We start from the raw sequence: 14424 nt of genomic DNA, 5'->3' as shown, positions 1-14424 counted from the left end.
TGTGACATGTATGTATGTGTTATGTGCCAGAGTAATGAACACTGTCTATACATGGTATTTCAACAATTAACTCAGTCAATTGTTTGTTTTCACTTGTTAAGTCGTAAATAATCTTCTTTCTCAATTTTTGATGATAAAAATCAGCAATTATTTCTTCAAAATCAATTAATTTTAGTACATCAGATTCAATAAACATCACTGGCAAAGAATTTAATCTTTTATCTGCCATTGTTCTGCGAAGGTCATGAGCGACCAATAATCTTGAGCCTAGGGCCTCCCAACTAAAAAGACGGCACTATACTTTAGTCTTTGAATATAGAATATCTATAAATATGTTCGCAAATATCGTTATAGGTTGCTTTTTCTTCAATTTCAAAATTAGTTTTCCAGAACTCTTTTTAGGGAGGGAATACGCATTGACTCACTCATTAGGATTATTCATGGTAATTATTATTGGATTCACGGATAATGATTTCATGGATTCATGCTGGTTTCCACAAGTCCTTGACTCTTAGAACGCTTTTGCAGCCATACCATCTAGTTTCTATTGTTCTAAATTATTGTGATATTCAGTTTTGAATGTGATGAGCAATGGGCACCTTTGAAATAGCCTTATTAACATGTTTTTAGTAACTCACTTTTAGTATGCCCGGGTGGAATTTTGTAATTGGTTTTTAAACTGACTTCCCGATGAGCTAGAGACTTGAAATTTGCAAATCATCAACCTCGGAAACGACTCATGACGATTAATGACTCAAACGATTTTCATGAAAATTAGTACGGAGGGGTTTTTTGAGGTGAAAAATCGATCTAAATAAATTTCATTTTTAGAAAATGTTGTTTTATCCGTCTTTTCAGGAAAAACTGGAAAATGTGACTCTTACTGCAATCTATTGGTGGGTAATAATTCTATAATTTATTTTTAATTGAGAGGAACTAACTGTCTTATCAAATTTGAAACACTTAGGCTAGGTTTCGGTAAATGGCGTTGTTAAATAACATACGTTTAATATGCAGGGGTTTTAGGGGCGAAAAATCGATCTAGGTAGGTTTCATTTTAAGAATACGTCATTTTCTCTCAGAAATTTTAATCTCGTAAACGCGTCCAATCATTTCCATTCAATTTAGTATGCAGGTGGTAAGCTCGATCATTTTGTTATTTATTTATTTTTTGTTTTGTTTTTTTTTTTTTTTTTTTTGTTTTACAAATCAGTACCAATTCTCAAATGTGACAAAATACGTCCTTTCTGAAAATTCTTTACCGTTCGCGTTTAATTTCAAAGAGGAGATGTTGTAAATTAATTAATTAATAATAGAAATATGTGATGGAATTTCCATCATGAAATATTATAAGCAATAACACCGAAGGCATGGTTAAAGAGAGACTGTATTGAATCCAAAGTAAAGATATCTCTAATCAATCTCTCTATTTCAAATCTCTATAATTAACATATCTCTAATTAGAAATTTGTGATTAAAATAGAAAATTACTAATATTGATGTGAATTTTTCTGAACACAATTTAGTTATTCATATAGAAGTCATGTGAGTGTTTAATACCAAATTTTATGTGTATGTGTGATAGAGAACCTCTTCTTCATCACTATATATAAGTCTACTTCTCAAACCTCTCAGCTTTTCTCTATGTGTGTATATATATATATATGTATGGTATATATTCTACTTCCCTTTACGATGTTGTTGGGGCTCGATATGCCTGCCTTTGGCGTACATTTCACTCATACCAAAAATAACCAGTATAATATTCACCCTCTACTAACTTCATCCCACCACCATAAGGTGTTTGGTACTTCCACTCTGATGTAGTACTACGTATATAATTTTTTTGGACATAAATATGAGCATTTATTTACCATTCTCCATATTCAGTTGACCACCACAACACCCCACCCAGATTTACAGGTTTGATCAATCTCGTACAAAAAAAAAGTATAAGAAAAGGAAAATATCAGGAGGTAGGTAAAATAGGGAGTAAGGTACTGTCACCAATGCGTCATATACCCCCAATCTTTGTTCACGTCATTTTAACCACTTTAACATTTTTATCTGATCCCTTTTTTTTATATTTTCAGGGATGATTTGTATACTTCTCTCAAAATATACCCTATTCAATTACCTAAATAAAACATGAATTTTGAACAATTTGAAAAACCCCGAAGTAAATCAGCAAACCTTTTTTAAAAGATATTAAAAAGTATTTTATTTTTTGAAATGAAAGAAATAAAAAAATACATTTTAAAATTACAGATATAGAAATTCAAAAGTTTTTTTTCCCACCGCATAATATTTTGTTTTCCATCAATTTCCTTAATATCCACAAAAAAAGTAAATCTTCATTAACAGGTAGTCAGATTGTGATAAAACATAGCGGAGAACTGTCCCCGTTAAATCGTTGGTAAAAAAAACCACATTGATATCCATCCCTTGAGAATTACGATGCCACAGATTATTAAGATGTAGACAAGGAGATGTTTCAAACATTTAAAACAAGTGTTTGGGGAAGAGAGTTTTCATTACTTTAGTAAAATGGAAAAATTACGGCAGTAGATCATATTTTCACAGATTTATACCTAATCCTCCAATTAAGGTCTCGTAAACATTGGATTTTCGAATTATATGGCAATATGACAATATCAGAATAAAGGAGAATAGCCATAATCGACCCTCGTAACTTTAAAGAACCATTTTTATCAATTATCTATTATTAATATTTTCAATTTTTATTAAAATGCCATTTTGCACCTTTTTTTTCAAAAATTACCATTTTGGTAAGCGGTTCCTCAAACGGTAGGTACTTTTACTTAATGGTATTACAGATAATGCATTAATTGACCTTCAAAATTGAAGTTTTTTTATTAAAAAAATAATGTCAAGTATAAACAATTAATCATAAATTTTGTAAAAGTGAACAAAAAATGAATAAAAACTCTAAATAATTTCCAAGTATGTTTAGTACAGAAAATTAAATATACGTTTTCAACAACTCTGGTAATAGTTTCAGTTAGGAAAAATGGTACAATTTAAAAAAATTCTCTTTAATTAATTAAAATAATGCTTAACATTAATATAACCTTACATGGTTATGTTCATGGTTAAGTTTAGAAAAATATCAGTATGGTATGTATACCTCACAACTAAGTAAAAATACCAAAATATTATAACAAACTTGATTTGACATGATTTTTTACATCTTTATATTTTTTACATTTAACAGCAATATAAATCTGAAATTTTTTGTTTTTAAGAAAAATCGTTAAGAAAAAAGTTTTTAAAAAAAGCGCCTGGTACGACTTAGTGACCGATGCGTAATAATCTTATCACTTCAACAAAAACATTAGTTTTATAATTACTTGAATTTGGAGATATATAACATTAAAAATTTTAGTTTATTTGCGAATATTCTTTATCAATAGTCCAATAATAATTATTCTTATTTATTTATTATTATCTTTGGATATTGAAGGCAAAGAAATCAAATCCTTTTTTCAAATTCAATGAAACACCATAAAAAAGAAATCAATTTTAATTTATGAACGATTTATTACAAAAAAAAATCAATCGTACAGATTAAATAGATTAATTATTATACCCTAAATTTCATGAAAATCGATACAAATTTTTTTAAACGAATCTATTAAGTTAACATCACATTCCTTCCTAATTTCCATATATAAAACAAATCATAGTATTTTATTTACTTTAAAAACCATTTGCTTACATTTATCTACCCTTCCCTTTCTTTTTATTATTATTTTTAATGTTAACATAGGGGATATAATTTCACTATAACTACAATAGAATAATGATTATAATAAATCAAATAACCACAAAACAATTAACAACTAAAACACTTATTCAATTAAATAATAATAAAAATTATTAAAAAGATTTGTTAAGTTGTTACAAATAATAAATTATATACATAATTTAATTTTTATATTAGTACTTTTCTTTTAAACCTGTTTTTAGGACATCTAATGCGCCACATTTGTTATTTATTATTAAAATAATTTCTCGTAATATTCCACTCTTATGAGATTTGATATCATCTTTTTACTCTGGAACACGTCTTTTTATCCGACTGTCAAGGAGTGGTTACGTTTTTCGCGAGTATCTTATGGATTTCGACAGTTAGGTATCGTTATATTTGTTTTAAAATCCTAAGTGTGCTTAGATGGTTGCATGAAAAAAAAGTAAAAATGGCGGAATTTACTAATGCGACAATAAAAAAGGAATCAAACCTATCGAGTAGGGTATCGAAATAAAGAAAATTAAAAAGGGATTACAAAAATATGTATAACAAATATTTTTAATTGTTATCAGAAATAATAAATTGGTTTAAAAGTTGTAATATAGTAAAATAAGAAGGTTTTTTTAGTTCCGGGCCTCTAAAAAGGCTTAAATAAAATAAATAATTTAAAAAATCAATAACCAGACTGCGTTAAATAAAACGATACAAGTTCAGAAGTATACATTGTGACTTTAACAGTCGAGGCCCACTTTTGGCAAGGTTTGAGTCTGTATAAATTTTAATGGACCCCGACTGTTGAAGTCGCTATGGAAATTACTGGACTTGTTTTTTCCTTTTTTTTTTAAATTATTAATTTTATTTTAACTAAATTAATAACTTTTTGAACTAATTAACTCATTTAGGGCATGAGGGTCGCTTTCAATAAAACCTTGGCACTTTAAGGTCATACGGGTAGAGCAGGAGAGAATATTTTTAATTTTTCATTTTTCCACCTTAAAGTGTATTTACTACCTAAATAAGTTTCTAAGTAAATTTAAAGTAATAAATTGTTTGAAAATCAATAGATCATGTATTTCTACCATTATTATTACGTTTTTCTTGCCATTCATTCCACCACAATGGAGTAGTGGATACTGAAGTACTGATAGAACGTATGCAACAAAAAAATGATTCAAACCCCATGTGGTGAAGAACTCACTTACTAAACTGTCACTATTGGAGTTCAAACTTAAACTAAATTTGCTAAATTAACTGAATTTACTTTAAAAATAATAATACAATTTGCCTAAGAACATAATAAGTTCGATTTTTGCCCCAATTTTCTAGATGTGCAGTCCGCCACCAAATTAGCAACGAGTAACATACACATTAAGAGTAATTACGATTAGCTTATTCATACTGATGATGACCACTTGGTAGTCGACATACATATTTATATAATAGAAAAAATTGCTCTAGAAAATTGGTGTAAAAATGGAAATTTATTTCAAAATATCCTAGAGTTCTCATTTATTATCTTTGATAATATTTATAATAAGAACGTAAGTTAGTTTAAGGTAGTAAACAGATAATTTGAAAAAAGAGATTTATTTTTAAAAACTTTTCAAAATTGGACACTTTTCCGTCCCACTCTATATTTTCACATATAATAAATCCCATTGTCGTTTTTCTAGTTTTAAATTCATTAGAATAAGACATTGGCTTTTAAAACGTTATTTTGATCTAAATTTCAACGTCATTTTAGAAAAAAATACAAAATTTGTCGAATATTTTACACAAAAATTGTGCAAGAATCCTTACAAATTGCGTCAGCGCGTCGCCTAAAAGAAAAGCTTTTATATAGCAACCGACAAGTAATATACTTATGTACATATATGTATATATTGTATATACACACAAATATAAAAGCAAAGTTTCACAGAAATGTGTTGTATTCGTCATATCCTTCTGTATATGAGAATTGTACATTACACATACAGAAAATAAGAACATTCAGCAGAGTTCTCTCATTGTCGACATCGAAATCGTGATGGTGTACTATTGTCAGTATAATACTAGTATGATTGTACAGTGAAAACTTTAACAGCGATATTAATAAAGCCATAGATAACTTTACTTTGTAAAATCTAAATTCCATTTGACTCCATCTTGTGCTGATATCCTTCTTGGGCTCAACAAGCCTTACAAACCGAAGCCTCCAACTATGAAGGGGAACTTTCTTGTTTCGAAATCATACCCCATTCAAGCTTTATCACCGTCTTTAATCAATAGTTTGATAAAAAGCTATAGGTATTAAATAGCCTCAGAAGCTTTCGATAATATCCTTGTCTCAGAATGTACGAATTCAACTAAAATCGTTTAAAACTATTTATGATTCTCAATTGCATCTTCATAACCCTCAGATGACGTACAAGCTTTAAAAAAGATTTTTCAACTCGGATATTTTAATGACCGTCAGTTGTGCTCTTTCGTAGCTACTTACTATAATATTCTCTAATTCGGCATCATTTGACATAATCATAGTTTTAGCTGTTTTATTTCACAACTGATTCACTGTGACTGATTTTGATTAGTTATTCACAAAACGATGCTTTTGATCAAGTGTAGATTAGACAGTCCTTTAAATGAACTTTTCAGACCAATATTCAAGGATTGCAGAAATCAATCGAGATAAGCTTATTGTTTACTATTTGATAACGAACGTTGTTATATAAATTTTACTCCATTCTTTCTACCTTTCTATTGAAATTGTTAAACAATAGCGACTATCAGATAGCCTTTGGGGCGAGAAAACCTTCTTCATATTATTACGCAACGATTACAAATACATTTCGTAGGAAATGCACATTACCGTGTTCCTATGGTTGCTGCTAATTCCATGCTGGGAATGTATTACATTTCCTACTAAAGACAAATGTCAGATTAGAGTTGCGTTTTTAATATTTATTAATATTACTTTCCCAATATTCACGAAATCTAAACTATTTAACAGCACGTCATGGCCTCACTAAACATTTCTGAAAAACTGACACATTTTTAATAAACATGGCACATTGTTAATAATAAAGATTCGCCACCCTTGATCTAGGAAGTTGAATTCGTGAAACATAAGAGTAGCTTTCACATGTACAGTTGTCTTAGTATGTTTTAGTTTGTCTTATAAACAAATTCTACTGTAAATGTAGTTTCAAGCAAAATAGTACAGTATAAACCAACTATGTATATCTGTATGGCCTGTCTGTCTGATACACGTTGTCTATTTATCCCTCAAACCAAAACGTAGACTCTGGGGTCACTATACACATATATACGCTCGTTATTGCCTTGGTAGGTTAATATTACTGACTATATCTGTATATTGTGAAGTACACACTAAGGATGTTTCACAGAGCTTGTATCCTCATCCTCATCTGTCCTTTTGGGGTTGGTTGGTTGGGTACGAGGTGGATATAGTATCTACACAACATAGTATAAACTTAATAGTGAAATATACACATATAGAATGCTATACAGAATAGCTGCACTGCTGAGACTGAGTCATCGAAACATTTCATGTAAGTGTGATTCTAAAAATTATAGAAAATAGGAGACAGTAACCACAATCATTTTCCTTAACTTTAAAGAGTCTCTTAGACAAAAAAATTATTTTTGTCTAATGACAGAGTATAAATATTATCAAAGATATTAAATGAGAAGCAAGTAGTCAACATCAGGATAAATTAGCTTATCGTAATTACTCTTACTATGTATGATACTCTTTGCTAACTTGGTAATTCACAGCCATGATGACTACTTGGTAGTCGAAATACTTATTTATATAATACGAAGAGATTACGGTCGTATGATCCCCGTTAGGTACGAAGTTTCTTACGAAGCTGTTCAGAAACAAATTTAAACGTTAAATAAATACATATATAATTCAATTTGTAGTGTCAAGAAGCATTGTTCCAAGACGCACATATTTATAGTACGAATTTTGCCATTTTTGTACTATAATAAATAAAAATAATACAAAGTAGGATAACATATAGTGGTTACCATGGATATGGCACACACACATACATACAAAGCATGTCTCATTTTGTTACGTGGCGGTTTTTGCCAGTTGCTTACGATGGCAAGCCGCGTTAAGTTCCAAAACTACGTTCGAAAAAATAAACAATAACTCTAAATAAACACAATTTGTATAATTAGTACAGAAATTGATATATTCATTTTTAGCAATTCTGTATTTGTAACAATTAGGGAAGATGGGTATAATTTAAACTAAATCGAAATAACCTTAACAATTAATTAAGATTATTGTATGTAATTGATTTTATCAAAAATTAGTAAAATGAATTTAAATTTATAAAATGTAGAAATATCAGTATGACTATTTTTAAAGCCTTGCAATTTTTAAAGTCTAAATAAAAAAGCCTTTATTTTTCACATTTAACCGCCATATAAAACTACTAAAACGACTTATTATTTTCAAATTAATCGTCAAATTTTGCAAAATCATCATTTATGGGAAATCGTCCGCTATGAATTAAATACCATTACGCTATAAATATACTCTACCCTATTTATCACTACACAAAAGAGTTAATATGCCATGACGCAATAAAAATGGATATTCTATTAACCTGATTGAGATGATTTTTTCCGTACTCTGCTGTTTCAACCAACAAGTGTGTTAAGTTTTATAAACAAAATGAACAAGTAAAAACAAACAATTGGCTGAGTTAATTGTACCTGTATAGGAAGTTTGGAAATTAATTTCTAGAACTATTCTTCATTTTTGGACAATCTTTCAAAATACAACTTATAGTTGAAGCTACCTGCAAATTTGTAACTCCCAATCTTTTATAGTTTTGGAGAAATGTGAACAAAAGTTGATATTTTTATAAGGAACATTTTTAACAATTAAACTTTTGTTCTAGCTCCAATGGTTTGCAAGATGGATGGACCCAAGACCCAATAGTCTATGTCTATGTTCAACAGTCTATAATTTTCCATTGACCTATGTTGCTCATTTACGAACTTAAATTGACTGTTTACGTCCTGAACACGCTATGAAAATCAGCATTATATCTATTTTTGTTTTTGAATTATTGTGTTGTGTGAAGGACAGGCGGAAATGAACTAATTAAGTCATTTTATGAACACCTAAACCTAAATTATTTTCATATCATCAATTTTTCTGAACGTTACGAACTTGGTACTAAAATTAGTATACCTTGATGAATATTTAATATATACAGTATAAAAATTACATTTCTCAAACGTCAACCAGAAATCATTATACAAGTCGATACTCTATTCGATATTCTTTGTAATTCAATACCTATGTGTTCTCTAAGTTTCAATCGAAATTATTGAAAACCAGATCTAAGTCCTAAAAATCAACATTCAACGGGAAATTCACAAATCGGCCGAAAATTGATATACAAATCGATACTTTTCCATTTTTCGATTTCTTATAGCCGCCTTTTCTTTTTGTAGCACCCAATAACCCAACTTTGAAGCAGTAGCTATAAAGTAGTCATGGTGTGAGTTTGGAATATTACCACTATACTACCCACTGATGACTGAGTTGGGTATCATAGTCATAACCACACCAAGGCTCTTACATTATGAGATAGATGATCATGATGCCGATGATCAAACATACATACATACATACATGTATAGCTGATAGACTCACATAGGGCCATTACAACAAAACACATATATGTGTAGCATGTATAGGCAAATACACTTACATACAAGAACAAACACATTGCCTAACCTAAATCACCTACATAAGATCTAATGTCCAATAGCTATATACTCATACATACAATGATGTCTACTAGTATATGCCATAGAACGACATACATATTATCTCGAAATAGAAACTATCTCGAAGTAGAAACTAACTCGAATAGTATTAGGTTAATTAATATATCCATTATATGATTATCCGAAAGGTAAAATATGTTACTGTTGTTACTGAATTTGTAACGAAATTGTTTGTATATATTTTAGAATTCTATTTATAATAATGTTAAAGTTCGTTTGCGAAAATATGCTAAACAATAATTTTACAGATCAAAACAAAATTGCACCGCACAATAAATGTGTCGATATAGAGGTAATTAAAAATTAATGTCATATGATTTATTGGATTTTATGATACACGGGAGTGCATAAATAGGTAAACTTTTTGTGTCACTTTAAAACAAGCTACTTTTTTCCAAAATATGTATTATATAAGAAATTGATTAGTAACTAATAATTCAAAAATTGAATAGCATGCTTTGTTTGGATTTTCTGCCATGTGATTCCGTTGCACCTTCAAAATAAGTACCAAAATTTCCCAAAAATAAGTATGAAGTAAATACAAAAACAAAAATTAATTTAAAAACAACTTAATATTTCGTTCATTTTCCAGCGCGAGCACCCTCACAAAATAAATCAATAACTACTAATCATGAAGAAATCAATAGTTACATAGGTATAAACACACCTCTGTATACATTGTCCAAATATTAAACTTGCAAACAATAATGGTAAGTTTCAATTTAATATCTGTTAGGATCAATTGCTAATAGAGCATCACAATCATTTTCAAAAAGATTGAATAATTTATTCGAAAGCAATCACGGAAGTTAGGCGACAGACACGTATAAATTAATTTGTTCGCTTTCTAAATTACTCATCTTAATAAAAAAAAGGATCAACCTCGGACACTAAAGAATAAACTGAATATTTGTACAAACCTTTATTTTAAATAGAGGGCGCGAACTTATTATGGCTAACTTGATATGTTTCTATTATGATTAATTTGTAAAGTGTTTTTACATGTAATGAGTAACTCTATTTAGGTAAGCCTGTGACTGTTGTGCGAAGTATAAAGATTTTAAAAGAGGCAAGTCACACACCCATATAACAAGGACGTGAAGCTCCTATATATATAAAAGTTCCTTATCCTTTACAGGATGTTGGAGACCACATTGTTCCACTTGTCTCTATCCATGGCTGTCTCTTTTAATTCATAAATGCTGTTGATATTTGTGAATCTTTTGACTCTAGAGAGCCATGTTGTTCGTTTTCTTCCTCTTTAAATCCAGCCTTTCAATTTTCCAAATAAAATTAGCTTCTCGAAATCAAATTGTTTGCCACGACATATATGACCAAAATAACTCACAATTCGTTTTTAATTTCCGCCACTAAACACCTTTTGTAACATAAGCTCCTATGGCGACCTATAAGCGCCCGTGGCTGTCTATCTCTCGAACGAGAGAGAAAACGATGAAACGACTAAGGTACGTATACCTGAGCGCTCCATCTTCTACGCCCTCTATTTAACAAAAAAATAAAAAATAAAAACTGTTCAACTGACAAAAAAAGTTTTCAAGCAAAATTTTTAGAGAATTTTATTCTCTACAGCTTTTATAACAATTTTAAATACGCTTCAGCTTATTTCGTTAAATTTCGAGTTGAAACCCTAAGATGATTGGACTATTATCCATTTTTTAGTCTTTGTGATTAGTGAGTCTTTGCAAATATCTAAACAGGTATGAAAGAAAATAGTAATTTTATATTTAAATATCATATATTTTTTATAAAAATATCTTAAATAGTTACATACTTGTTTCTCATTAATACAAAATAATAAAAATTTATTACTTATAGACAAAGAAAAATAATTACTAAGAAAACATATTTCACGATAAATGAATCATAAAACCATTTTTGTTTAAAAAAGTGTTGGGCGCTTAAAATCAACTGACCAATGATTGAACAGGAAAATAATCTGAAAATCATTCAAAAAATAAATTTTAAATATCTACTTCATTCATTCATTGTAAAACATAATATTAAATTTTTAACACAGTACTAATATAGAGTGGTCAAAAACGTTATTTTAATTAATTTTATTTTACTTTTATTGCATCATTATACAAGATTTTTCTTGTCACTTAATTTTTACAAGACGTGTTTTTCACACGCGTGTTTTTTTTTTTTGTGCAATTTATATTTTTCCTTGTAATCATTGCAACATGAGCTTTTGATTAAATGCACACTATCAAAAATTATATTCCGGATTAATCTACACAAAAGACTGTTGCTGTTTCAATAATATTAGATCATTTTTTTTTTAAATCAATCTATTTACGAGAGATGGAAAAAATAGAAATTTCAAAAATAAAGAAAAGAAATCCAATTTTACCCAGGAATATTTGCTAAAATAGTTAAAAATTCTATGGAAAAATAAATTAACTTATCAAACAAAGGGACAATTTTTTTTAATTTACTTTATTACTAGGAATTACACAATTGTTTATATTTCGGCGAAACTTTCTCCAAATATTGTCACAAAGCGCTGATGGATGATTCACTTGTTCTGAAAATACCATGAAATGATAAAATGTAAGTTTTCCATTCTTATTTTATAACGTTAACGTTTTATAAAATAAAAACTGATGGGCATATCGAAAATTTACATTGACAAATTAACGAACACTTTAACCAAACACCATAAGGAATTGTATTATTCTTTTGGCAAAATTAAACCATGACTTCACTTCACATTCACAAATGATGATTATACAGTGTGTATCTCAAAAGTTTTCACTCTTAATAACCCTTGACCTGATGTAATTATTGTTTTGAGTGAAAACATGTTGATTTAAATATCGAGAAGGAAATTCAAAAATCATACCTAGAGAATTTCAGGTTTCATTCCTTCACTCCCACCCACCCCAGCTTTCAAATTTTAAATGACATTCCCTACCTTCTGAAACCTCATTTGAAAAGGCATAAAATTATCTATTCAACCATGATCAAAAAAATGAAATCGATCGATTGGTTCTTAAGATAGACTACACAGAAGATGGAAGATATGAATTACGTCTATCGTGAGAACCAATAGACCGATTTCATTTTTTTTTATCAAGGTTGAAGAGAGAATTTTATGCCCTTTCAAATAAGATATCACAAGATAGGGAATGCTATTTAAAATTTCATATTTGGGGTGGGTGGGGTGAAGAAATGAAACCCAAAATTCTCTAGGTACCATTTTTGAGCTTCACCGTCGAGAGCTTAATCGACGTGTTTTACTCAAAACAATATTCACATCAGGTCAAGAGTTAATAAGGGTGAATACTTTTGAAAACACATTGTATACACACTTTCACTTATTATATACACAAATAAAAAACTGTTCATCACAAAACTATCCAAATTGAAAACTGCATGTAAATAATTATTAACACTAGAAATATTTGAACACACCAGCAGAATTTTCACGTTAACATTTACTAACATCTACCTTGTGCAAAAGTATTTGGGTATGCTACTTTAAAATAAAAATTATCTGTTAAAATATTTGTATTATTTTTAAAATTATTGAAACACTGAAAGGGGTCAAAAACAAACAAAAAATCAAAAAAATAAATTACGTATACATTTTATTTAATAAATCAGTAATAAACGAATGCAAAACGATTGCAATTGGTCGCAATTGTATAAAATTATTAAAAATAAATGAATTATATGTAAAAATATCACTTACATATCTTTCAAATTTCAATGCATCCTCATCCGTGTACCCCAAAGTCCGCATATGTTTCAAATACGTGGTTGTGATTGGTAAATTATAATCAAATTCACCATTTTTTTCTGGCGGAGATGGTGTCTTTGTATTATTTTTACGTAAATCATTAACAAATTGATTTGCTAATATATTACGTCGTAACGGGCCCAAATATCGTGTTTTCGGTGTTTCATTATCATCACCAAGTTGCTTATCACTTAAATCACATACGGTATAATCGGAATCAGTATCTTTTGGTGTAACTGTACTTGTTGATAAATCAGCAATACTTGAAAAATTTGATTTTGGTGGTGTTGTAATTAATGGTTTTGGTGTATCGAAATTGGCAGGAAATGCTGTTTCATTTTTATTATTTGATTTGTCATTTGTTGTGGTTCGTATTGCATTATTTGTTGGAGGTAGAAGAAATTTCGGTTGATTTTGTTGTTGTTGTTGTGCCGATTGAATAGATATTAAACTAGTTAATGGTGATGGTGATCTTGGACGTCGTTGGCAATCTGTGCATCCTAGTAAGAATTTTGTGACTGCTTCACGTGGTAAAAATGCATATGTTTCTGTTATCTGTAACAAAAAATAAATGATAATTTGTTAGTGATTTAAATATCTTAAAATATTTATAGTAAAGAGTCATCAGATAAGAGTAATATACTTTTAAATTGGAATAAAGACAAAACGGTGTAAGATATCAACATTTTCATTAAATATGATTACATGTAAATACATTATTATCATTTTCACACACAAAATTTTTAATTTTTGTGGATGTTAACAATATTTATAATCATGGGGGTTTATCGTATCGAGGAAGAGAGGTTTATCGAAGGGTTTTTAAAATCCAAATGTTGCAATTTCAGTGTACAAGCGAATTGACTACACTTAAACAGTCTCTCATAAGTATGAGGTGCTTTTGTACAAACTATAAATGAGCTAAAGTCCTAAAAAATTTATGAGATGATGCGGTGAACTTCGTTTCACCCATAATTTATTTATTTGTAACTATTGACCATCGATTATTAATCTTAATTAACTTGCAGCTCCAATTTATTAATAGAAATACTATGCTTAG

At 29.2% G+C, this 14424-nt stretch overlaps 1 protein-coding gene across 1 annotated transcript in view; it reads right to left on the bottom strand.

Annotated features, from left to right (window-relative positions):
• The window catches only part of LOC123296291 (nucleolar protein 4), a 133473-nt gene that overhangs the window by 117067 nt on the left and 1982 nt on the right, over positions 1-14424 (bottom strand). Inside the window, exon 3 of the mRNA XM_044877788.1 lies at positions 13317-13919. Within this exon, the coding sequence (XP_044733723.1) occupies positions 13317-13919 (603 nt within the window). The remainder of the gene's footprint in view (positions 1-13316; positions 13920-14424) is intronic.

The sequence above is a fragment of the Chrysoperla carnea genome, chromosome 1, assembly GCF_905475395.1.
Source record: "Chrysoperla carnea chromosome 1, inChrCarn1.1, whole genome shotgun sequence".
In the NCBI taxonomy this organism is placed as follows: domain Eukaryota; kingdom Metazoa; phylum Arthropoda; class Insecta; order Neuroptera; family Chrysopidae; genus Chrysoperla; species Chrysoperla carnea.
This window is presented reverse-complemented; position numbering and strand designations above follow the sequence as displayed.